Source organism: Leuciscus leuciscus (assembly GCF_965113295.1).
Source record: "Leuciscus leuciscus genome assembly, chromosome: 4".
Lineage (NCBI taxonomy): Eukaryota > Metazoa > Chordata > Actinopteri > Cypriniformes > Leuciscidae > Leuciscus > Leuciscus leuciscus.
In genome coordinates, this window is record NC_138728.1 from 8356825 (window position 1) to 8384717 (window position 27893).

A 27893-nucleotide genomic window follows, 5' to 3' on the forward strand; every position below is an offset into this window, starting at 1 on the left:
TGCATAGACTTAATTTACATTAAGCGACTTACAAAAGAGGAGCAAAAGCATTTTGTCAATAAGCCAGCATTATTCGTAATATACAATGCAAAGTTTACTTGCTAACTAGATTAGGAAGTAGCCGAAGCTAGAAGTGAAATGCAGAGTTTTTTATTTTTTTTTAATTTAATTTTAATAACGTGAGTCCATTGGTTTAAGGGACATTTTTGACTGACAGCCTCAAGAGGTCAAACTAAATTTTATATGAACTGTTGATTTTTATTTTTTTTATTTGGTATTGACATTTTTGCACCCATTATCAAAATGTTCGGAGTTTAAACACTGATTTGTGTAATTTTGTCATTTTCTGCTCATAAATATTATGTAAACATAACAGACAAATTGTATAGAACTAGGCCTTTTATAACAAATAAATAATAAATTAATAATAATAAATAAGTTTGGTTATTACAAAAAAGTATGTATAATATAATTTTTGTACTTATCAGTATGAGTATTATTACTAATGCATTAAAAAAGTTATAGGACATCAAAGTGTACCATATTTATGGTTTTCATGCCAAAAAACAAAATCAAATGAAAATGTAATAGTCCACACATTTCTCTCAAATGAAGAGTTGTTTAATGGAAGTAAGTGTTACAGAATGAATATAACAACAAAATGTAAAATGCAGTTATGATGAAAAAATCATTATAATTTAAAAAACACATTTCAGCCAATAAATTAATGTCTTTATATTGAGAATTGACAGTGTGAAATGAGCTTATGTGGGTTAAACAACAGGAACAGTTGTAAATTAGGTAAAAAAAAAAGAAGATAAAAAAAGAAAAACATCTCAATCATACATTAAGACAGGCCTTATCTTGTGTATATAAGTTTGCATGCGTCAGTCTGTACTGCACAATGACAATGTGGTTATATATGCCATTTCATATTCATTTCTGTCAAGTCAAAACATAATGAATCTGGGTAAAAGTAGAGCTGTAGCTTAACTTTACCCAGCTGTTTGAAATAAGACAAAAAGCAGACAAAAAGACGTTCCTTTGCATAGTAGCATAGCAGTCTTAGAGGAGCATTATTTGGCAGCAAGACATCGCCACTCGTTCTAATCAGAGGCTTTATTTTGCACCTCAGATAACAGAGAATCACTTATGGGCCAAGTCCTGGTATTAATTACTCAGACACCTGTGTAGTTGCACATACGGCCCAGAATGCAGGTGGACGGGCCTGTTTGGACCAATGAAAACAGAGCAGCTGCATATTTTTGGAGCCCTTAAAAGCGGTATGATGAGTTTCATGCATGTGCGAGTCAGTCCCAGTGCAAACTGAAGCCCTTAGACAGCATGACGGACTCCAGGTCACCATCCTCCTCTTTCTCCCTCACTCGCTGCTCCTCCAGCAAGGCCACCAGCGCATCCCTCTGCTCCACCACATCCAACATCTCGCTCAAAATACGTCTCTCCTCCGCCAGCTCGTCCTCTCCCTTCAGATGGTCTGAGAGAGAGAAGGAGGAGCCGTGTGACTGCAGTGAAATTGTTATTAACTGAAGAACCATTATGCGAGAAAACCACAGAGGAGGAACTATTTATATCCTCTGTGTGTACTAACCGTCCACGGCCATGCGCTCTCTGAGCTCTTGCTGCAGACGGCTCTGCCTGTCCTCCAGCTCCAGTTCACGAGCACTGCGGACAGACCACACAGATGAGCACAGAGCAATCAGACATTACTAGACCAGATAGAGAAGAACACACTTACACATCGCCAGATCAATCCACAGTTTAGAGACTTCAGAAAGCTGAACGTAAAATACTCACAATATCATGAGCTCAGATTCATAGCGCACGAGTGCATTCTTCTCCTGCACAAGCTTAAACCACTGATGCATTAAACTAGGATCATCTTTCTTTCCCATTCCTACGAGAGAGAGAGAGAGAGAGAGAGAGAGAGGATGATGATGGGACCCTGTGTGTGATGGACACGCTAACATTCACATGCATGAATAACACCTATAAAAGGGTCAAATGAACACTTGTCGAGCACTAAAATGCAAGTAAAAATTGGCTTTAGCTTTTATCCCTCAATATAACATGGTTAAACTTGAAGTAATGACAGTCTGAAAGACATTCAAGTCATATTTATTTTAAAATTAAAAATCTATAATATTAAAGTTCATTCTATTATCAATAATATTCATATTTTATTTATTTATATTATAATATTGTTTTAAAAAGGTAATTTTACTTTATAAACCCTGAACTTTGGGGTCAGTAAGATTTTTTTTATTTTTAGATAAATCTCATCAAAGCTGAGTTTATTTGATCAAGTAAAAACAGTAATATTGTGAAATATTATTACAATTTAAAATAACTGTTTTCTATTTTAATATATTTGAAAATATAATTTATTGTTGTGATGGCAAAGCTGAATTTTCAGCATCATTGAGTCACATGATCCATCGGCTGATTTGGTGCCCCTGAAATATTTCTTATTATTATTATCAATGATGAAAACAGTTGTGCTGCTTAATATTTTTGTGTAAACCATGAAACTTTTTTTCAGGATTCTTTGATAAATAGAAAGCATTAATTTGAATTAGAATCTTTTGAAATCTTTAATTTCTTTAATTTTGAAATCTTAAATCCTACTTCTTTAAAATCTTACTGACCCCAACCTGTTGACCAGTATTTACATAAATTAATAATGTGCAAGCAGACAAAACCAAACACGACACTGCTACAGACAAGAAAATAATAATAAAAACATCTACACACACATACACACATACAGTGTCCTTTCATAGGAATTCCCGAATAAGACATTTGACATTTTAGATCTACTGACAGCCATGCAGACCAATGACATGCCATGCCCATGCAACTCCATCACGAAAGGTTATAGAGCGTAAATTAAGACTGCAGGAGAGAAATAACATACTTAGCTGATGTAGTGGAGGTTCTTGCACTACATAAAGAAAAAAGACTGTACAGACATAAATTGAATGATCGTGTTCTGTCCCTTTAGCTTTGGCTGTGTACAGCAGGATGAAGGAAGAAAGAGAAGAGAGGAGAGAAAAAGGAGGATTTAGTAATTATAGCTCTAAAAAATTCTACACTAGAAGGGTGAGACGGGAAGCTGGGGTGGTGTTACCTTCGGGGGAACAGCAAGGACAGAGATAGACAGGCCTTCTACGAGGAGAACCTAGAAAAGGCTCGACTAAGACCGAAGAGACGAGCAGGAAAAAAAGAGGGAGAGGAGGTATTCAGGAGGGCAACAAAGCGAGAGAGGGAATAATGGAGGAATGGGAGGTGCGAAGCTGAAATGGGTCGAGTTGGATGTTCATGTCCAGTCAGTGGTCTGACTGTAAACCTGCTGTCTCAGAAAGTAGGCCATCAGAGAGATTTGCCTAAACGTCCTCATATCTTTCTAAGATAAAATAGCACCGGAATATACCATCTACCCTGACAAAAGTCAGTATTTGTATTACTAACAGTCCTGCCATTCAAACCTCATCTCACACAGTCACACCCACCAGACGATACCAACCAAATAATGCTACCACGAGCATCTAGATTCAGTTCAGACACAAAGCTAACAGCAAGCAGACAGGACAGTGTCCACAGCACGGAAAGAAAACACCACCACGTTAACACATTAACTAATGAGCCTGTAAGACGCTAAAGCTGTTTGTTAGTGTCTTGAGCGCTCATTCGAATCAAATGTGTTGTACATACCACCCAGATGTACGTCCAAGAGGTCAGAGGTACTAGAGTCTTCCCAGAAGTCTATATCATGAGGAAGGACACATCATGAGGACCGTGACCCTTAAAAGTCACAGGAAACATAATACCCTGTGCTGTGCTGCTCTGTCTCTACAAAGTGTTTCGACAAATATGCTAAAATGATAAATGTGCCAATAAAACACGATGTTTTTGATGAATGTAAGACTAACAAACATATAATGGGTATGAACAGTGATAGATGATGACATTTCAGAGTACATCATAAAATGCCTAAAAATATGAAATAAATAAATGTAATTCATTAAATATTTGTGAGATTTAAGCTTAAAGGAAGTGAAAAAATATAATTACAAAATACACTTATATTCAAGACACATTCTATGAAAACAAGCCACCTTCTGTTAGACCAGCTTAAGCTAGTTTCAGCTATGTCAAGCTATCTTTCAGCTAGTCAGGCTGGGAGACCAGCTAAATACTAGCTTGGTCAGGCTGGGAGACCAGCTAAATACTAGCTTGGTCAGGCTGGGAGTCTAGTTTGAACTAGCGAAGACCCTCTTATACCAGCTAAGAACAACAAACCAGGGCCCATTTACATAAACATAGCCATTAGCTAAGTTAAAGGCACACTATGCAGTTTCTGTACCCTAGAGTCACTGTGGAGTACTTGTATTTAACGTTACTGTCGTAAACACTCACGCAGAGCCGTCTCTGCAATCTTCCGACCGCGCTTTCTTTGATGACTCTGCCATGATTCACGTCTGAAATGCATGCTAGCTTCTTCCATAGAGGCTGCTTCTTATGTTGTTGATGCGACGTCGTGCCGTAAAGCAAGTCGTGATTCTCGCGAGATTTGTCGGGGCGCCACCTCTCAAACCTGCATTGCTGGTTTTGCCAGCGGCGTCCCCCCACTGCTTTGCTATCGGGATGATTCGCCCTACTACGAGTTTGTTTACCATCAAAATGATTTCGAAGCTGTTATATTAAGGTACAAATCTTGCATAGTGTGCCTTTTAGACAGTGTCTTAAAATCTAGTATGACCCGCTAGCAGTTAGTCAACTGGCAGTCAGTCTTATTTTTTGGTATCAAATTTGACCAACCTACGTTATTATGTACTGACTCAAAAAGTTCTGAACAGTCTTAAAGAATTTTTTTGTTAGACTAGTCTTAGCGGTTTATGCAACCGGCCCCAGCTTAGGCTGGTTTCAGCAGTTTTTTCCCCAGCAGGGTTAATGTCTTATGCAACGTTTTATTTATTATTTAGATTATTTAGATTTTTTTATTTTTTTATTACATTATTCTTTGATAAATAGAAAGTTAAAAACAACAGCATTTATTTGAAATAAAATCCTCGTCTTTACGGTAACCTTTGATCAATTTACTGTATTCTTGTTGAATAAAAATTTAGATATTAGACATTTTAGTTATTTTATTATACTAAATAAAATGATATTATTTCTATTTTTTCATCATAATTTTCCTGAAACAACACAGACAAGTACTTATTAAAGTTATGTAACTGACAATAATATATTTTTTTAAACAACTGAATGCAACTCATTCAGTTATCTGAATCATTAAATGAACAAATTGATTAACAATTTTCAATAAAATATTATTCGGCTCATCTTTTTGACAGGACATTGACAGGTACCTGCTTCGCCTCTGAGGGCCTTCTCCACAGCCACCCCCTTCTCCTCCAGCTGTCTCTGCTTTACTTCCACCTGCTCCAACTGACGCTGGATTATCTGAGACGACATACACAAAAATATAAAATACACGCCGTTTAAGAGACAAACAAACAATGACGCTTCAAAAGATGTCACACACACACACCTGTGCCCTGTGCAGCCTCCGCAGTTCCTCCTGCTTGGCCTGTCTGCGCGCTGCTCTCTGCACTCGCCGTGTCAGCTTTGCATTGAGTTCCTCCTCCGTTCCTGCTCTCTGAAACAGCGTGGTAGACATACTTATGCTGGAGGGGTCCGGGAACACCACCCAAACACCTACCACCTCTGACGGACATGATGACAGTGGGGTGGTCTCCTTGGTTGGCCGCTCAGGAAAAACACTTTTCTGTTTCTATTGAGGAACAAGACGCTGAGTGTTTCTGATTCAGCCAATGGGATTAAAAGTTGAAGGGGCTCAAAACATGTGAAATAAAAAGATGCTACCTTAACAGCATACGCCCTCTTGAACGCCAACGCATGAGGCACGTAAAGCGACTCGGGAGAGAGAACGTAGAAATTGTATTAATCTAAACTGTATTTCGAGTACATCAGGTAAACAGTGCTACCCACAGCACAAACTTCAGGTGTAACCAATACAAAATACACACCTATGTGCTACCAACCACAGAGGACTGTGCTTTACAAGCTACTTTCAGCATCACAATCTAAAGCCTGAGGAAAATTCTGTGCAATAACATGATACCTCTTCCCCTTCATGCACCTCTTCATAAACTGTTTCTTTCAGAAGGTCTGACTTGATGTCAGACTTGATGTCAGACTTGAGACTTGACAATTCCTCCCTCATCTGACAGCACAGCAGACAGAAAAAAAGACATTTGAATGCCTCTAAAGTTTAATAATAAAAATCACAAAGCGCTAAATGTTTCCATTAGTCCAGCAATACAACTCTAGGGGAGTCACGGATGAATGCCAGACAAAGAGTCCTATTGTCGGATGCCGTAAGAATGAGAATAATTGAACTATTCAAAGATTGAAGAGAACCATACCAATATGTACAGTAAAAGACTAAAATCAATACAAGAAGAAAACTGAAAGCAAAAATAAAAAGCAAGGGATTAAAGGGGCTATATTGTGAGATCTATATCTATATTGTGAGATCTATATCTATAATGTGCTTGATTTTTCAACAAAAAGAGTTCATTGTACTATGAAAATGTACTGTCTTTCAGAATATAAAAACACAATTTATTGGAACTAAGCTGCAAAAAGGACTCATTCTGAAATTCTTAGACTTCTGACACAAAGCTCCACATGTGAAAAGGACGTTTACACAGTACAGGTACTGTACAAGTTTTATAGGCACAGCAGAAAAAATGGTCCATTTAAGTCCAAGGATCAGAGAAAAGGGTGAAATGGTCATGAAAAAGTAAAATAAAATTGTGCAAAGAAAAGTATTTATATAGGCTAACATTAAAGTGAACCACGAAAAAAAAAAAACTCAACAAAAAAATATGTACAAATTATAATATTTTATTTAATACAAATATATAAAAAATATTTTACAAATAAAATATTTAAAAAAAATATGAATATAAGGAAAGGCAATAAAGCGAGAATGCAAGAAGAGGGAGTGTTTTACTCTACCTGAACTCTGAGAGGACATCTTTCTAGAAGAGCATGGCAGGACAAGTCTGTGTCTTCAGAAAAACTTGGATTCTTCCGGAAACACAGGTCTGAGATGAGGAAAGACAAAACCTTACAGCCACTAGTTCATGTGATACCTTTTATTTATAGATCCATTAATCTCACCTGAGGTTCTGCTGGTACTCGGCACTTTCCGCTTACTCTCAGTGTTAGCTGCGGCAGGGAGAGTTTCCGCCACCACCACTGTCTCCTTCCTCTTTTTGTCCTTTTTATACACTGAAAAAACAGCCTTCCAGAGGGACTTGTGCTTCCCTGGCTCCTGCTGTGTTTCAGCTGTTGCATTGGTGCTCTTCTTGCTTTTACGGGGCGAAAACAACGAGTTGCGCTTTTTCTCCTTCTCTTCCACACCCGTGTCCGACCCCCACAGCTTAATCTCTGACCTACGAAGCCTGACCTCGGGTCCCCCTGCCAGCAGTGGGGCGACCAGCCGGTCCGGGAGCGTCCTCCTGTTCTCTAGCCTGCGGTTGTCCGTCTGAACGCCAGAACTTTCTGGCAGTCCAGAAACCTCTTCCGCCTCATCCCCACACAGGATCTCAATTTCATCCGGGGGAAGACTCAGAGCTTGATCGAGTTCTGGTTTAAAACCGTCCCGCTGCGGGACACAAGCAGCGTAGGTAGATGTGAATTCCATAACCTCTCGGTCCAGTATGGGTTCGGAGTGGCGAAAGGCGCGACACTGCTTGCCGACAAGAGGGGAGTGAGATGGGCTGTAGGGAGGTGTCGGAAGACCTGCGTCTGAATTCAAAACACTTTCATTGACAAATGATGTGGAATTGAGGTCCAAACCCTGCTTGTCCGCCATCACACAACCTTCAACAGTGATGCTGAGTCTGTGGATTACAGAACAGCGGCCGATCGCCTCTTCTAAAGCGACGCCTGTATCGCCATCCACAGTGGTAGATGGTCCAGGTGGGGATGTACTTTTAAAGTCTGTCAGAGAGGGAGTTTGTGTGCTGGAGTCACAGTTTCTTGCCATCTGGTTGGCAGAATCCAAAGCAGCGGTATTGTATGCGACTGAGGTGTAAAAGCTCTCTTTAGCATTAGATGTTTGGGCTGCCTTATGTTTGGGGAGGAATTCTCCAGGCAGCGGAGTCAGGCCTAAACTCTTCCTGATCTCAGCACTCTTCAGCCAGAACTCCTCTACGACCTCTGACCTCTTGACAGGTGGGATCTTGGGGTTTGTCGACAGCTCAGGTGTGGGTGTGTGGCCTGATTCTGGTTGTTTCAAGGAGGGTGGGAACTCTATAGAGGTAGGTGATTGGTGGAATGGAATGGACTCTTCTTGTTCCTGTTGGTCACATGGTTTGGACTCTCTGACTGAACTGGCATCTATATCTGGGTCGTCACTGTACCCTTCACTGGACTCTAGTTAACAAAAGAATGAAAGGAAATCAAATGAGAATGTGAAAGAATTCTTGAATCTAGAAAAATTCTAGAGTTCTAGAATCTTCTTAACAAAATAGTTTGGCAGGGGAAGCGGTGCATCCTTTCAGATGCTCTTAAACAAGCAGTAACATGAAGCAGCCTGAAAAAGATAAGATGATAAAGACGGTATGGGTCAATCATGATATAGATAAACTATAGTAGAGTCATTTTATAATTTTGGATTTTCACTTTTGACAGATCCAGATGTTCTGGAACTATATTTTTGATATATGTATGTACCATGTGAAACATTGCATTTTTGCGTATAGGATCTAGGATCTATAAAGTAGGCTAATTTCTTTATTAATACTTCAAAAATGCAAAAGTGATTAACACCACACTACTGTATGTGCTAACCAGGCATAGTCCATTAAAGAAACAAAACATTTTATTGGCCATTTGCTTTTTTTTTTTATATATCCACCTTATTTTGCAATGCGGAAGCTAGCTATTTTCTGTGAATATGTGAGACTTTCGATTTATTAAGAATAACAATGCTGTGGTTAAAAGTGCAGTAAATGGTAAAACTATTTGCGCTACAAACCAATGTCTTTATAAATATGACAATACATTAAATTAATATGATAAGAAATACAAGTTTGCAACATCAAGCAGCATAACGAGCGGTTTTGTGCAGCTAAAAATAACTGGAAATGGGTAAAACCGGAAGCATCACAAATTCATGTTACAAATAGCCGATCTCACTCTTATGTTAAAAATAAGGTGGACACAAATATTGTTTACATACTGCAGGATTATTGCTTTCGGTGTGGGCAGATACATTACTACATGAAATCTTGTTATGCCGTGCCTGGTTAGGACACATTTATGAATAATTTGCCAAATATTTACAACAGCCAAACTTAAACAACTGCAAATTATTTCAATAAAATCCAGCAAAACGCAAAAACATAAAAGCCAATGCAATTACAAAATATACACAGATTAAAACACACTAGTATTCATGCACAGCCTGCAAATGAAATAACCTGCAAACAATATCTTTTGGGTTAAAGTAATGCAGCAACTGCTAAAGAAGGCTATAAATGGTCATCGGGGGTGGTGCTACCTTGAACAAACCCCGCCTCCTCTTCCTCAAGCCACACCCCCGAGAGCCGTTCCTTCTCCCAAGGGCAGTACTCACCCTCTATACACATACATACACATTGTGTCAACAGCCCAAAATACACACATACAGTCGTGAATACACAACAATAAACATACAAACAAGCATGACAATATTTACTTCACGCACAAATACACTGACCAAAATATTGTGCGAATATGACACCAAAAAATTTACAAGAAATTCAATTGAACAATACCTTATATTAAGATGATTTCTCTGAAATAAACAAGCTATATAGTAAAGAAATTTCAGATAAGATTGAACTTTTTTTGCTCATTTTATTAGTCATTTCTAAAGATATTGAATATGAACATACACTCACCATCACTAGACACTCCCTCTTCATATTCTTCTTCTGAAACTTCTGCTGCTTCCTCCTCCTCCTCCTCCTCCTCCTCCTCCTCTTGTTTTTCCTGGTTTTCCACTCCCTCTTCCTCCTTTATCCCCTCCCCCAGGTCTAATTCTCTCTCTCCATTGGTCCTGGAGAGCAACCCCTCCCCCTTCTTCCAGGCAAGCTCCTCCTCCTCTAGGTCTGACTCAGAGCTACTGAAGACCAAAAAAGAAACATATTTACCAGGACAAAACATGGCAGTAAATATTAGGAGCACAAGAAGAGCGTGTTTGGGTACCTGGACTGCTCCTCTGTGTTCTTCTCCTGCAAGCTAGCACTGAGGTTGTGCTGTGCAAGCGTCTCCTCTGGAACCTCCTGCAGTGGGCTGTCCTGTTGCTCAGGGCAGGGTTTGTAGTTCTCCAGCTCAATGCGCTCTGGTGTACCACACAGTCTCTTGGCCAGGCTGGATGCCATGTCTGTGTGGGCGCTGGAGGACCAGCAGTCTGGCGGAGTGGCTGTGCCCACTGACCCGGGAGAGGACAGAGACGTAGAAGTTGAGGATGGAGCAGGGGGAGCCTGAAGAGACAGAAACATACACACACACACACACACACACACACACATAGAGAATAAAGGCACCAAGAATGATAACAATAAAGATAACTATATCTATATTAGCTAGTACCACACCAACAGATGATAATGTTCTATTTATTGTAATCGCACATGTTTTTATGTATATTATATAATCATTATATAATGTTAATATATTGTATTTATAAAATGTAAATATTTCACATAAATTGTTACAAAATATTATTTAGCATAAAATACATTAATATATTTGAATGCAGTATATACATACATTATTATAGAGGTATAATGTATATGTATATATGTGTAAATTCAATTTATTAAATTCAATTTATTACATTACATAAAAACGGTGTTGATTATAGTATATACAAAAAAAGCTTCCGAATTTTACTACATATATATATATATATATATATATATATATATATATATATATATATATACACAATACTGGTGATCTGATGAAAGATGAGGTTACCTGAGCAGGCCGAGGGGCCACAGATGGGGCCGATCTCTTTCTCTGAGCCACGCTAGCCAGTTTGAAGCTGTAGTGGTGCTTACAGTAAAACTTCCCTGAACACACCGAAAGACAGGAAAAGAAGTGAGAGGGCGAGAAAATAAAAAAGTAGCTGATGCAGGGAGTAAATGTCTTATTTATACTGTAGCAGAAGTCGGTCTAAATGCCGCCTCTTTTTAAAACTTGAAGTGTTTGAGTCATGTGATCTACATAAGCCTATCAGTTAGAATGTTTTGTAGTTTTGACTCCTATTTAAAAAAAAAAAATGTAAGTGCCAATTTGCTGAGGGCCTTCAGTTTATGTGTGTGTGCCCTACTGTCGGGCAACAATAAAAGCCCTGTCCCAACACACACACATACACACTGCAGACCTTATGACTGTGCAATGGTAACAAAAGAACAATTGTGACCCTGGACCACAAAACCAGTCATAAGTCGCATGGCAAAACATTGTATGGGTCAAAATTATCGATTTTTCTTTTATGCCAAATATCATTAGATATTGAAGATATTTTGTAAATGTCCTACCTTAAATATATCAAAAATGTCTTTTTGTGAGTGGATGCAGCACAATCGCCAAAAGAAATGGACAAATTTAAAGGCGATTTTCTCAATATTTCGTTTTTTTGCCCCCTCAGATTCCAGATTCCTCGGCCAAATATTGTCCTATCCCAAGAAACAATACATCAATGGAAAGCCTATTTATTCAGATGTATAAATCTCAATTTAAAAAAAAATACCCATAAGACTGGTTTTGTTGTCCAGGGTCACATGTTTGGCCGAAAACAGTAGCCCACGGCAACAACAGGGAATTTTCACACTCTTTGTCTCCCATCTTGTGACAACATCCATGAAAAGCTAAAGGCCTTTTTTTTTTTTTTGGAGCATAAAATCTTAGAATCACCAAGTAATGATAATGATCATTTTATTAGTGGAAGTATTAAATGGTTAATTGTACACACACACACACCATGTAATTGGTCATAAGCATAGTTGGAAAGGCGTAACGTGGAGCTGCAGTGGTCACACTGGAAGCAGCTCCTGTGGAAGAACTTTCCCTCCGCGCTCAGCCTCTCCATGACATAAACACGACGGCCGCAGAAATAACACACATCACTGCCGCCCATATTCACAGGAAACTCCTTTTGAGATCCCTACAGGTGAGAAGTCAAAGGTCAATAGTCAGAATAAAGATGCCTAACACACACATATGGGTCAGTAGTAGTTACAGACCCGGGGTGACAAGGTGCATTAAATATATTATTTTGTTATTATTTATTATCATTATTATTTTATTTTTACGTTACAATATATTATTTTTTTATTTTATTTTAATAAATATCAAATGATTTTAATATGATAAATAAAATATGGCTAACATAATGAAATGCTTCAAACAAAGGCTCAAAGATGCCTAATTCACCAGATGCCAAAGACAAAAGTTTGATCATTACAGTAAATTACATTTGATTGCAACACTTTCATGGAACAACGCTTTGGGTGTGATCAGTCTAACAAAGCTGTAAAGCGTTAAGCCTTATTAGAGAAATTGGATTACAGCAGGAACTCATCACACACAAACAGTAATTAGTAAATATATAACATCAAACAAAATTCAATGCTGGGTTACCGGCCTCATACACACACACAGTAATAAAGGCACTTAAACACAAGAACGTTCAAAATGTTAGGGAAGATTTGTTGCCACTACAGGAGAACTCTTACCAACTCCCTCCTGTGAAGGAGCTTGGGAGCTTGATCCTGCTGACTCTGAATCTGATTGGCTATCTGCTGAGCCAATGAGCTCACTCCGCCTGTATACATCTGAATGTAGCTCTACAAATTAAAAGATGAGCATGGAAAACAAGCAGGAATGGAAAATGCTGTTGAGATGAAAACCATGAAAACCGAGAGTAAAAGGGTTGGACTTGGAAAGTAGAGAATAAAGGAACCAAGAACTATAACTATAAAGTTAACTATAGCAATAACTATGTAAGCGTCCAGACCAACGGATGATACTGTTCTGTTTATTATAAGCGTGCGGTGCAGTTATAATGTCTGCCACTTTAAATGGTCAAGTTCTTAAAAGTCAGGTGAAAAAATCCTTCTGAATCGTTCCTCTGTGCCGTTATTGTTATAGCTGTGGTGTGGACTTCCCTATTCCCATTGAATTAGAAAGATTTTTAAAACTTTATAGTTATTACACAGTAGTATCTATAAAAAATCAATTAAAAAACTGTCAGTCAAAGACAAAGTCAGTCAGTCAGTATCAAAGAAAATAAAATGGAGATAACAAATCATTCTGTCTGAGATTCTTCAGTTAAGGCCCTCAAATCACATGTCCCACGGCCTCCGGTCACTGATAGGCTGTTGAGCCCCAGGACACTTCGCACACAGAGCTCCTTCATAACCCATTCATACTGGGTCAACAGTCCCTGAACTACACCAGAGACCAAAGAAGCTTAAAACAGAACCAGATTAGCCATTTCTATCGCAAAAAATGACCCTACTGGATCTCAAAGTACAGGTGTCTTTTTACCTTATCGCTTTTAATTGGCAGAGATTGAATCGTTTCTCTGTAGCGTAAACCCTGTTGCGGTGTGCTTTTTTTCTTCGGTAGGGAGAGTGGACATGAAAATGTTATGCGCTGTACAGTAAACTAAACATCCAATAAAGCATCTTCTAATGCTGCAGCTGTTACTGTCAATCACCTAAATGGCTTTTAATCTAATAGAACACCTGACAAAAGCAGGCTAATGTATGTCACAGAGGCTTTGCCAATTCTAGTTCAGCTTGTTAGCGGCTACGCTAAAGTGTGTTTGCGCAGGGGCCACAGGTTGAGTCAGCAGCTTTTGCTGGGGGCAAGATGAGCTAATTCACTCTATATTAGGAATACATCACAACATCTAATGGCTAAAAGAGGCACTGTGACATTTTATCAGAACCAAAACAAGATCTTACTTCATCAGTTACTATAAGACTGTCAGAACCAGAACGTGACTATTCAAGCTAAATGACTGACACAAAGTCCTAACCAGCCTTGACGCGATATCTCTTGCTTGGTATCTATTTCTGACGTGTCATGCTTCCTAGCCCCGCCCACAGCAAAATTGTATTGGTCCAAAATCCTACTCTACATTATTGTATATTTTAATACGCATGTTAAAGTACACATTCATCACACAAATACTCACACACCTGTCTGCGCAGTCCAGTGGCTGAGGCCGGTGTTGAGTTCTCCTCAAATTTAGCCAACAGTAGCGTTGCCATTGACCGAACCTTACTGTGACCCTCAGCGACCTTCGGTTCTGACCCGGGAGTTGCTGCTGAAGTCATATTTTCTTTGGTATCATGAGGAACGTCCTCCTAAATCAGGAAAATATCACAAATAATTTATTTAACAGGTTTAACAAATGACAGATGAACAAAAACACATTAATGTAACTATACGGGTCATTATACAAAACACGACATGCCTTTTACACCGCAATGTGTATAAAATAACTATTTAACATATATATGATCATATATATATATATATATCACAATGTATGATTTTCACAATGTAATCTCAATGAAATCACAATGTATGATTTTTTAAACTATTTATTTGTATGATACAGCTGCAAATAAGTATTTGAACACCTGAGAAAATCAATGTTAATATTTGGTACAGTAGCCTTTGTTTGCAATTACAGAGGTCAAACGTTTCCTGTAGTTTTTCACCAGGTTTGCACACACTGCAGGAGGGATTTTGGCCCAATCCTCCACACAGATCTTCTCTAGATCAGTCAGGTTTCTGGGCTGTCGCTGAGAAACACGGAGTTTGAGCTCCCTCCAAAGATTCTCTATTGGGTTTAGGTCTGGACACTGGCTAGGCCACGCCAGAACCTTGATATGCTTCTTACAGAGCCACTCCTTGGTTATCCTGGCTGTGTGCTTCGGGTCATTGTCATGTTGGAAGACCCAGCCTCGACCCATCTTCAATGCTCTAACTGAGGGAAGGAGGTTGTTCCCCAAAATCTCGCAATACATGGCCCCGGTCATCCTCTCCTTAATACAGTGCAGTCGCCCTGTCCCATGTGCAGAAAAAACCCCCCAAAGCATGATGCTACCACCCCCATGCTTCACAGTAGGGATGGTGTTCTTGGGATGGTACTCATCATTCTTCTTCCTCCAAACACGTTTAGTGGAATTATGACCAAAAAGTTATATTTTGGTCTCATCTGACCACATAACTTTCTCCCATGACTCCTCTGGATCATCCAAATGGTCATTGGCAAACTTAAGACGGGCCTTGACATGTGCTGGTTTAAGCAGGGGAACCTTCCGTGCCATGCATGATTTCAAACCATGACGTCTTAGTGTATTACCAACAGTAACCTTGGAAACGGTGATCCCAGCTCTTTTCAGGTCATTGACCAGCTCCTCCCGTGTAGTTCTGGGCTGATTTCTCACCTTTCTTAGGATCATTGAGACCCCACGAGGTGAGATCTTGCATGGAGCCCCAGTCTGAGGGAGATTGACAGTCATGTTTAGCTTCTTCCATTTTCTAATGATTGCTCCAACAGTGGACCTTTTTGCACCAAGCTGCTTGGCAATTTCCCCGTAGCCCTTTCCAGCCTTGTGGAGGTGTACAATTTTGTCTCTAGTGTCTTTGGACAGCTCTTTGGTCTTGGCCATGTTAGTAGTTGGATTCTTACTGATTGTATGGGGTGGACAGGTGTCTTTATGCAGCTAACGACCTCAAACAGGTGCATCTAATTTAGGATAATAAATGGAGTGGAGGTGGACATTTTAAAGGCAGACTAACAGGTCTTTGAGGGTCAGAATTCTAGCTGATAGACAGGTGTTCAAATACTTATTTGCAGCTGTATCATACAAATAAATAGTTAAAAAATCATATATTGTGATATCTGGATTTTTTTTTAGATTATGTCTCTCACAGTGGACATGCACCTACGATGACAATTTCAGACCCCTTTATGATTTCCAAGTGGGAGAACTTGCAAAATAGCAGGGTGTTCAAATACTTATTTTCCTCACTGTATATATATATATATACACCACCGTTCAAAAGTTTGGGAGTTAAGATTTTTTATGTTTTTAAAAGAAGTATCTTCTGCTCACCAAGGCTGCATTTATTTGATTAAAAATACAAACAAAAACAGTAATATTGTGAAATATTATTCCAATTTAAAACAGCTGTTTTCTATGTGAATATACAGTAAAGTGTAATTTATTCCTGTGATCAAAGCTGAATTTTCAGCATCATTACTTCAGTCTTCAGTGTCACATGATCCTTCAGAAATCATTATTATATGATGATTTGATGCTCAAGAAACATTTATGATTATTATCAATGTTGAAAACAGTTATTTACATTTTTATTTCATGATGCTATGATGAATAGAAAGTTCAAAAGAACAGCATTTATCTGAAATCTAAAGCTTTTGTAACATTAAACACTACCGTTCAAAAGTTTGGGGTCAGTAAGAATTGTAATTTTATTTAAGGGGGAAATAAATAAAATAAATCAATACTTTTATTAATCAAGGGTGGGTTAAACTGATCAAAAGTTACAGTAAAGACATTTATAATGTTAGAAAATATTCTATTTTAAATAAATGCTGTTCTTTTGAACTTTCTATTCATCAAAGAATTTTGAAAAAAAATTGTACACAACTGTTTTCAACATTGATAATAATAATGAATGTTTCTTGAGCATCAAATCAGCATATTAGAATGATTTCTGGAAGATAATGTGACACTGAAGTAATGATGCTGAAAATTCAGCTTTGATCACAGGAATAAATTACAGTTTAAAATATATTAAAATAGAAAACAGTCATTTTAAATTGTCATAATATTTCAGAATATTACACAATAGTCATAATATTCCACAATATAATTTTTTATCAAATAAATGCAGCCTTGGTGAGCAGAAGATACTTCTTTTAAAAACATAAAAAAATCTTACTGACCCCAAACTTTTGAATGGTAGTGTGTATATATATATATATATATTGTATGTATATATAAACAACATGTCAAAACTACTCACCTCCTCTGACTGGCCAGCCTGGCTTGTTCTCCTCCGCTTTCCAACACTATCTACTTCCTTCTCTTTCTTATCCTGATAGAGATGAAAAATAGATCAGCTTAAAATATGGGTTACAGACTGCAGTTGTGTAATTGTGAGTGTGTGTTTGTGTGAACCTTGGGATTGCGTTTGCGGGACAGACTCTGTCCCAGTTTGCTGAGCAGTGAGATGGGTGACCTGGTGCTGGAGAACAGAACAGATTTCTCTTCTGAACTTTGGTTTTCTGTGTGGAGGAAAAAAGCATTTGTTTACATAAAAAAAACATAAAAGGTCAAAAATATGACACAAATTAAAAAGAAAATAACAGATAATGCCTTATTCTGACCACTAGGTGGCGTTGTGTCTTTGAGGAGCTCATGTAGTTGACTGAGGTACATGACCATGCAGAGAGAGTCACTCTCCTCCAGTGCACTCATCTCCTTGCCGGTCATTATAGGACAAATACCAAATTCCTGCTCCGCCATGTTCAAACCCAACTGACCATTGAACTCCGCCTCACTCTCCTCCAGAGACGCAAAATCACTGCAAGAAACAAAGGAGCTAGTATCAGAATCACACATTCAGAAAAACTCAATGTAATAATACAGTCAGCCCACACTTTAAGTTCCTAAATCTCTTTTTGATGCACTGAAACCACTTTAAAAACCCCATGAATATTTTCCAGCTTTTAGTTTGAGCCCATTAATATACTATTATCTATGGAGGAATGGGAGTGCTATAGTAATATATAAATATTTAATTATAAGATTAAATACATTTATGTCACTATATAGATAAACAATGAAATGTGTCAATAAATTAATGAATAAATAAATATGCAAATATAATTTTTTTATTGTGAAATGTCAATAAATACATCAAATTCCAATGGAAATATGTCATTTATTTATTTATTGACATTTCATAATTTGTATTTTATTTATTGACATACTTATTTATTAACTATATAGTGTTAATCTCCCAAATTTATAAATATTTCAATGTACATATTTAAAACTTACTGGTAATAGATAAAAAATATTGATGTCGCAGTCATGTAATACCTGTAATCCTGTAATATAAACTTGGTCACCAGCCCTTATCTGTAAACACTACGCCACAACCCTCATTCATACCCAGATTAAAGAGTGTGGACTCACATGAGGTCAGGTCTGAATCTGTGAATGAGGGCGCACAGGGCCAGGCCGCTCCTCCAGGAAGTTGTGAAGTCCGTCACACACACATTCATGTAACCGTGCGTCTGCTCCTCACACCAGGTCAGCAGCTTACTGTAACGAGCCATTGACTCTACACACACACACACACACACACAGAGAACATGTGAGCTTGTGTGTGAATGTGTATGTGATGTGGGAGATGTTATACTATATGTGAAGTAACACATACCTTGCCGTGTAAGTCTTGGGTGTGGGGAGCTAACAGCATCAAGGCGCAAAACCGGACCCTCACCTGTGTCTATGAGGTGACGCACCTGTACACACATTTTCAGCATTATCATGAGCATCATTATCGGTCATGACTCAATTTGAACTGCATGTTTCTAACCTGAGCAGCGCTGATGAGTTGCATATTGATGTTGGGATAGCGGCTAGCAGGATCCACGCTGTACTGGCTGTAGTTTTTACTGACGTTTTCTGGTGTTGTCTGAGGAAGCAACCGATACAGACTCTCTCTGAGATAGGGAAGAAACGGAGGAGGGATATTAGAACAGAATTATGATTCCTACATTGTCAAAACTGAATGTTCATAAATCATTTTGATCTCTTTTTAGCCCTGACCTCTCAGCCAGAACCTCTAAAGGGGTGTTGCCCTGACCCCAGCTGCGAACCATCCAGGCCGTGTCCATGGCTGCCAGGAAGCCCCGAGCTATTCCTGTTCCCATTGGCCAGAATGGCTATAGGAAAAAAAAAATTTAAATCAACAAAATCAGAGCCAACAATACCTGAAAATATTACAAAAGCTTTCAGAATGTACTACAAAAAAATCATGGTGTTTTTTATATTTTCCAATATAAATATCTGCATAAGATATTATTAACTAGTTTTTAAACTGTAGTTTATATTTGTAGACTTTTAAGCATAAATTGCATTAAAATTAGCACTGAAAAATATGAATAAGTGATGAAATATGCCAAGTTAAAATCTACCGATATTAAAATTCTGTCCAATACCGCTTAGCCAATAAATATATTCATATTATAGCTGATAGATGGCAAATATAAAAATTCATGTATACTATCTAGTGTAAATAAATTAAATATCGAACCCTAAAAACAAAAATAAAATGTTTTGAATTATTCAAGTGAATTTAAGCATCACAACATTAGTATGAAAAATGGATATTTATTTATTTATCTTTTTTAATACATGAAAATACTATTTATAATATTAATATAAATCGATTTATTACATTATTAATGTTTTAAGTGCTAAATGTAAAAAGTACAGAAACATTTTCCACGTATTTAAATCATATACAATATCAATAGAAAACTATACAGATAAATAATAAAAAAAAACTTTGATAAAGACTGATAAACTATATTTATTTAATACAATAAAATATTATTTATAATTTGAATATAAATCTATTTATTAAATTATTATTGTTTTAAGTGGAACATGTAAAAAGTAGAGAACATTTTGTACAAATTTAAATATACAATATCAACAAAAAAAACTATAATGATAAATTAAAACAAAAACGATATGGGCCGATAACTGATATGATGCCGATGTGCTTTGTACGCAGTGATTCTAATACAAAGTTAATTTATTTATTTTTAAGGTTTTGGATATTTTAACTGCAAAACAAGTAAAAACAACTTAATACATTTTTTTTTTTGCATTGCTCATTCTTCTTGCTCTCACCTCTAGTAAACTATCCCCCACCAGAGTGACCAGCAGAGGGTGTTCCCTGCGCTGGCGCACCAGTGCTGCGTTCTCAGAGGCGTACATGCAGGTAAAGTCAAACATGGCCACATCTGGCTGCCCATAGTGATTGATGGCAAAGTCCAGAGAAGGAAGCTGATGATTGGTAGAGAAATCAGCTGCTTCACGAGCGTACGACAGCAGTGCATTCTGGTCCACGTTTTTCCTGGACAGCAGCGTCTCGGTGTCAGCATAATCCTGCACAACAAAAATAAAAGAAGAAATCACGCACAATGGTACGTGTGCGATAAGCAGACATCAGCACACAACATTCGATCATGTGACGACTCACGTGCAGAATGACTCCTTTGTCCAGAAGACTTTGTTTTTTGGCGGTCATTACAAAGTAGTGAGTGTCATCTTTGTAATATACTATATTCTCTAGATCAATTCCTGCACAGAAGAGATATTGACAGACGTTTGCATCATTTTAAACACATGATAAACTCATTCACAGAGAAGACAAAGGTGCCTAACTGTGCAAAAATGATTATTAGTTGCTTAAAATGCAGTTGAGTGCAATACATATGGTCTTGGTATCTTTGAACTCTGGTAATGTTTAAGTTACACTGAAATAATTCAGTACCGGTAGCTTGCCGGAGGTCCTGGAAAAACCTCTGGTTGAAGATGAAGGCGACACCGCTGATCTCCTCCACTTTAGCCTCAGCGGTGGTGTTGCGATTGATGAAGTTCGCTGTGACGGCAATGGCCAGTTTCCCCCGAAACTCCTTCCTGCGAAACCCTACAGGACACAGACAAATCAAACCCTTACACAGGAGTTTTGAAAACAATGAAGTAGTGATATGAAGATGTCCAAAGCAGGGTAAAATTAGAATAGGGGAACTGTCTGTTATAGATGACTGTGTGAGTGGCGCCATTTCCTATGACTAAAACTAAAGTACAAATTAGAGAACAAATTGTCTGCACAACATATTTTTGGGGTTTTGGTGCATGGATGAGAAAAAGGAAGACAAGTGAAAAATAGCAGGAAACTGAGGAACTATGGTTTATAAACTGTGTGAACTTAGGAAGACATTGTCATCATGACATATATTAACCATCGACCTAAGCATCTGTTTGGTACATTTCTGTGAGTACAATGGTCTGAGGCTGTGTTTCTGCAGATACCTGGTAAGGTGTTTCTTCTGCCGTCTGCACCAATAACCACATCGAACTCCAGCTGTCTGACTGGATGAGAGTCGGGGTGGACCTCTGCTCGCCAGCCAACACCTGAACAGGACATGAACATGAAAATTATCAGTTAATTTGCAGATAAAATTAGGGTGAAATTGTTCCATTTCTCTTACGCTTCTCCTGGTCTTCTGGAGGTTCCAGTAGATGTTTGAACTCCACATTCACGTGAACCTCGACACCCAGTAACAAGGCCACCTTCAAAAGCATCAGCTGCAGCTGACGAATACCTGAGCATAAATAGATGCTGACAATAAATAGTGGAAATACACTAAACTGTTTAGAAATCAACTAAATCAATTGATGAGAATATCACAAACGCTTTCAGAATACACTACAAAATATTATACTGTTTATCAGTGTCTTATTTTTTTAATAAATATATAAACATCCTTAAAATAGGATTAAATTGAGAAGCAAAACTGCATATTTTTCAAAGCATATTTATTTTATGTTATTTCATATGTCAAACATTCAACTGTAAAAAATTGTTAAAATATTAAACTTGCCAAGTCAAATTAATATAGCTATATAAAAATTCTGGCTGATACTGTTAATTTTATGTTATGGATGATAGTTTTAAAATGCTTATATTTCTTTAAGATTAAATTTTTTTGTTTGGATTTATTTATTTTCTGTACTATTTAGTCTAAAAACGAAAATAAATAGTTTTAAATACTTCAAGTGAATTTAGGTAGCACAACATTATAATGTACAGTACAAAAAAGGGATATTCATTTTGATGTTTGCTACAAACTAGTATATTTATTTAATACATAAAATATAAATTATACATTTAAATAAATCTACTTATTAAATATTTAATGGTTTTTTTTTATAATTAAATGGTAAATATAAATGGTAAATATAAAAATAGAGGAACCACAAATTTCATACAAATTTAAACATCAAAGATTAACCAATACTAATAAATTAAAGGAATATCTCCACATATGCTGTTAAAATCAAATTAACACAAAAATCTATTAAATTTATATATAAATTCTATATAAATAAAATTTCCTCTATGAGAATTAAATGCCATCCAAAATATTTAATGTAACATTTAATAAAATGAGAAAAAAGCCAGGACATTTAATGATTCACTGGGAATTAATGTGTATTAAGATTTTTTATTTTTTTATTTTAAGTAAATCAAATTTTGATTCCATTTTGATCTCACGTTTACTCACTGATATGGTCTATGGCTCCAGCACAGAACTTTCCGTAGAACTTTTTGGCCCCCAAACCCCGGAGGTCCTGAATGGTGAAGGGCCAGAGATGCAGAACATTGTTCCGTGAGAAAGCATCGCGCTTTTCCACGAGAACCACCCTGGCACCCAGAAATCCCAGCTCTATAGCCGTCCGCAGTCCACACGGACCTGCGCCTATGATCAGACACTGAACACACAGCAAAACTCACATGTAAAAACAGCATTCTAGTGAAGAGAACTCTCTCATGTAATGCATTGCGGGTGACCCTGTGCTTGTACCGTGGTGCTGGTGCAAGCGTGGCCTCTCATGTACTCTTTCTGGCTGGCTCTTTTGTCCAGTTTGGCCCATAGTGCTTTGGCCTTCCAGTAGTGCAGTCTGCTCCTCAGGGTGTGGTAGAACTGCGGCTGACCCACGGGATGCAGCTTCAGCTCTTCACACAGCTCCTGGAAGGCCCTGAGGGTCTCTCTGCATGTGCCAGCCTGCACGAAGGCGTCGAACAGGGCATGCGCATGACACGTCTCAGACCGTCCGTCCCACATGTCCGCTTCTCAAGACCCACACAGGAGTCAGCTCACCTCCAGAACGCACCAGACACAGGGCATCTGAGCAAGAGAAATTATTTACAGAGCTGCAGGGTGATTTTGGACAGACAGGGAAGAGATGAATGTGGAAAAGGGAATAGATAGGCCGTGAAGCTGACGTGTCAGCAAAACTTCTGCCACATTCTTTATCTCTCTATTATCTGCACATAATAGCCCCTTTCACACAGAGATTCCGGAAAATACACGGATAAAGTGACCCGGGATTTGACCCGGGTTTGTTTGATTTTGGTTCATTCACACTGCCAGTGATTTTCCGGAATCAGAAGCCCCTTGCACACAGCGCAATGATCCCGGCAAATTGCCGGGAAATTGCCAGAAGGCCTTCAGTGTGACTGTGAACACAAACACGACCCGGGATTGATGCAGGTGTTGTGCCGAATTTCGACCCCCTGCCAAATTATTACCCCCCTCGTTGAAATCAGTACCTGATTGCCTAATCCTAACCCCACAACTAATCCTAAACTATACCAATACTAGGGGGGTAATAATTTGGCATGGGTCGAGCACAACACCAGCATCGATGCCGGGTTGGGGACCTAGTAACATTGCCGTGTTCAGTCCCGTAATGAGTATCGCAGCTCATAAGCAAATTTAGGACGCTGCTGAGACATTACAAGTCACATCGATGTCACGTGTCTTTACGGGATTTTTACGGGTTGTGTGTGAACGCACTCTCTGATTCCGGAAAATCAGTGCGAATGAACCAAAATCAAACGAACCCGAGTGAAAGGGGCTAGAGAGTGCGTTCACACACAACCTGTAAAAATCAAAGACACGTGACATGTGAGTTGTAATGTCTCAGCAGCGTCTTAAATTTGCTTATGAGCTGCGATTTCTCTATCGAGAAACCACGCTTGTGCATTTTTTTCTCTGATTCGATCATAAACTAGCGCATTACCGTTTCACTAGCTGGCGAAATCCCGGCTTCAGCGTCATCACTACGTCACGGTATTATTACGGCTTTTGTTCACACAGCGCGTGTTCCTGGACTGAACACGGCAATATTACTAGGTCCCCAACCCAGCATCCATCCCGGGTCGTGTTTGCGTTCTGGCAATTTCCCGGCAATTTGCCGGGATCATCGCGCTGTGTGAAAGGGGCTCATGTTCCACACACACGTCTCTCATTATAACTCCTCAAATCAGTTTGTGTCGTTGCTTATACAAATGTCAATAAAATGCTCAAGGAAAATAAATATTTATATTGAAATTAAATTACTTGAATTGAAATTGAAATATAATATGTCTCATACTCCGGTGCTGCACACACGCACAATACTTGATCAATATCTGACAAATTATTATATAATATATAATAAATAATTAGCGATAGAATATAACATAATATATTGTTCAGAAACATTTATTAGCTAATACTTGGACATTTTATGATCATCATTATTGTCATTCCACAAAAAAAAAAAAAAAAAAAAAAAAAAAACTTTTAATAATTAATAATGCAAAATCTGTTCTCAAAAAGTGAATTTTGAGTAAATATAAAATAAATAATAGTGATATCATTTAAATAATAAAAAATGTGTTGTTCACCAGTTTTGTAAGTCTTATCTGCCATGGTCATAGGGAATAGATTAAATTATTATATACACACACATTTATAATATATATATATATATATATATATATATATATATATATATATATATATATATATATATATTATAAATGTGTGTGTATATAATAATTTATATCAAGTATTATATATATAAACAGTATCATAAACAGTATAAAATAGCTTAAATGTGACCCTGGACCACAAAACCAGTCACATGGGTAAAACATTTTTTTTATTGAGATATAGGCCTACACATAATCTAAAATCTTAATAAATACGATTTATATTAATGTATGATTTGTCAGGATAGGACAATATTTGGCCGAGATACAACTATTTGAAAATGTGGAATATGAGGGTACAAAAAAATCGAAACATTGAGAAAATCGCTTTTAAAATTGTCCATTTCTGTTTCGCGATTGTGCTGCATTCACTCACAAAAATAAATGTTTTATATATTATTAATGGTAGGAAATTTACTAAATATCTTCATGGAACATGAACTTTAGTAATATATCCTAATGCTTTTTGGCATAAAAGAAAAAATCGATAATTTTGACCCATACAGTGGCTATTGCCACAAATATACCCGTGCAACTTGTGACTGGTTTTGTGATCCAGGGTCACAAATGTGTTTGCAGTGGCTCCCGCACTGATTCTGATTGGCTGTTGTGTAAAAGGGGCAGGGTTTGTAGTGCTATGTAGAGTCATCAATACATGACAGACAATAAACCACTTCATTACACACATTACAAAAGATTACTGCAACTGCATTAACTCAATTCATTCAGCACAAGCTGTGCACTCCAGCCTGGATGAATAGTTTGACCTCTAAGCGCCTACATAAGAATGACTCATTAAATGAGTTTGCAGATGACGCCTGATTTGATTCCTTGTGATTATATGCAATGATGATTTTCTTTCTCTCTAGCACTCAATGAATCTGTCTTGTCTCTAAGACAGAATAGGATACATCTAGAATAGAATGCATGGGGTCAGCCTGGCATTAACTCTGGGGAATGCAACCCACTGAGAGAAAGCGACTGTCAATCTAATCTTTCTACTGTGAACATTACTGACTGCGCTGACTCAAAAATGAAAAGTCTGTCATCATTTAGAAAACTGAATGGTGACCAGAAGCTGTCAAGCTCCCACCATGACAAAAAGCACAATAAAATTATCATGAACTTATATTCCAAGTCTCCTGATGACACATAATAGCTTTATTTTTGTTATGAACAGAGCAAATTGAAATTGTTTTTCACTGATAATCTTCCCCACACCTCATTAACCACATCATAAGGAGCCCATGAAGGGACATGGTGTTTTGGGGGAAATTATATCGCAATGCTTTTGCATTCTTTCATAAAAAAAATTTTATTCCCCAGAGAAACTTCGCATTCGCTAGCAAAATGATCGCACTCCCCAAGAAACACAACGTTTTTAAATCAATTTTTTCCTCCCATCTCATGTTTTTTTCTTTTTCCCAAATGAAAGACATTTTGAACAATGTCGGTAACCAGACAGTTGATGGACCCCATTGACTTCCATAGTAGGAAAGAAAATACTATGGATGTCAATGGAGTCCATCAACTGTTTGTTACTGACCTTCTACAAAATAATTTCTTAGGTGTTCAGCAGAAGCAAGAAACTCATACAGGTATGAAACAACTTGAGGGTGAGTAAATGATGACAGAATTTTCATTTTTAAGTTGACTGTTCCCTTAAGCAATAAATATACTCACAAGACTTTCATGTCAACTCTTTATAGAAAGAAGAAGTAGTCACGTCAAGTGCAGTCTTGGCTTGAACAGCAAGTGACTCTCAAAACAGAAATTTCACTGCATTGGACGTCATTTACGCATGATCATGTCCACCATAATTGGAGGGCAAATCCCTGGAGCATCATCATAAAAATGAATGACCTGCATCAATATCCTTATTCCCCTCTCTCTCTTCTCAAATGTCTCGGTGATTGACTGCTGTGCAGATTGAGAGCAGAGGATTACAGAGAGCAAGGAAAGTGCTGCAGAAAGAGGATCGATCAGTTTTTCCTCTAGTCAGCCATTCAGACCTTGATTACACCGTGAAACTATAAAGACAGATGCACATATTAATGAAATATACGGCTAATCATTGAGCACATACAGTAGAGTCAAAGTGTTCCCATGTAAATGACCATCCAACAGCTGCAGTCATATGCCTTTTTCAGCTCTTTCCATATCATATTGAGCATTTGAATCAATCTAGGCTGCTTCAGACTGTCAAAAAGCATCAACACTGCTGCATCAGAGAGACACGCACACAAATACATTCAATTCAACACTAGCAAGTGATACTTACCGTGCTGCTTCTCTGTGGGCTGCACATGCTGCTGACATGCTTTCCTTCCTCTTCTCTCGCTGCGTTTCTCTCTGGCAAGTTCCCAAGTGGATCTAGAGCTGTTAACTCTGGTGTCATATACACAGCTGCAGTGCAGGAATTAGCTCCACCGCTTCTCACACACACACACTCTGCCCTCTTTCTCTCTCCACCATCTCTCTGTAGCCAAGGTCAGAGGAAGGAGCTACCAGGCACATGCTGACTCCTCCTCTACACACACACGCGTTCAAACAGGCAACAAACACAAACATTGTCTTTCAGGACACACACGTACATCTCTATGGCACATACACACTGTAGATGATTCGCATATTCCTGCCAGCGCATGTTAACTGTACAGATTCATTATTGCAGTGGATCTGCTGGTGGTTAGTGTTGGAGTGTTATTGAAAGCAGCTCTAGATCTAATCTGATTTGCCCCGGGACGGAGGCTTCTTAAAGAGATTACAGAGCGCAGATGAGGGGAGGGTGAGAGAGGAGAGGTGGAGGAAAGACAGAGAGATTTTGACTACTTTTGACTACTTTATCTTCTGAACATAAAAAGAGTGTACTGTCTCCCTCAAGTGGCTGTTATTGCATTTTGGATTGAGACCCTAGATATTCATAATAATAATAAATAAAAAATGTTTTGGCTTTTCAGTCCAGGGACACCTATAGGGGGCCGCAAAGAGTGACAGGGGGTCCATGGAAAAGTCAAGAAAAACACTGCAAAAAAAAATATTTACAAAAAATAAAATGATAGGCCTATATATACAGCAGGGGAAATAAG

The 27893-nt window shown here is 38.0% G+C and overlaps 1 protein-coding gene across 7 annotated transcripts; it reads right to left on the reverse strand.

Annotated features, from left to right (window-relative positions):
- Positions 1-605: 605 nt before the first annotated feature.
- Positions 606-27522, reverse strand: mical3b (microtubule associated monooxygenase, calponin and LIM domain containing 3b). 7 transcript variants are annotated; one of them, XM_082166234.1, is made up of 31 exons: positions 27086-27522; positions 22847-23170; positions 22547-22754; positions 21470-21583; positions 21291-21392; positions 20749-20904; positions 20455-20555; positions 20103-20360; positions 19011-19126; positions 18778-18904; positions 18619-18703; positions 18372-18519; positions 17558-17754; positions 17349-17455; positions 17194-17265; positions 14328-14495; positions 12855-12965; positions 12100-12283; positions 11092-11186; positions 10315-10592; positions 10008-10228; positions 9626-9703; positions 7237-8496; positions 7072-7160; positions 5576-5818; positions 5394-5487; positions 3149-3214; positions 2936-3028; positions 1816-1915; positions 1610-1683; positions 606-1495 (listed from the first exon to the last, which is right to left on the reverse strand). In XM_082166234.1, the coding sequence occupies exons 2-31, from the start codon at positions 23105-23107 to the stop codon at positions 1311-1313; spliced, it is 5391 nt and encodes a 1796-aa protein (XP_082022360.1). In that variant the 5' UTR covers positions 23108-23170; positions 27086-27522; the 3' UTR covers positions 606-1310. The 7 variants fall into 7 exon arrangements, with proteins under 7 accessions (XP_082022360.1, XP_082022359.1, XP_082022364.1 ...); XM_082166233.1 differs by having other exon boundaries at positions 10008-10231; positions 27086-27521; XM_082166238.1 differs by having other exon boundaries at positions 5576-5683; positions 10008-10231; positions 27086-27519.
- Positions 27523-27893: the final 371 nt, after the last annotated feature.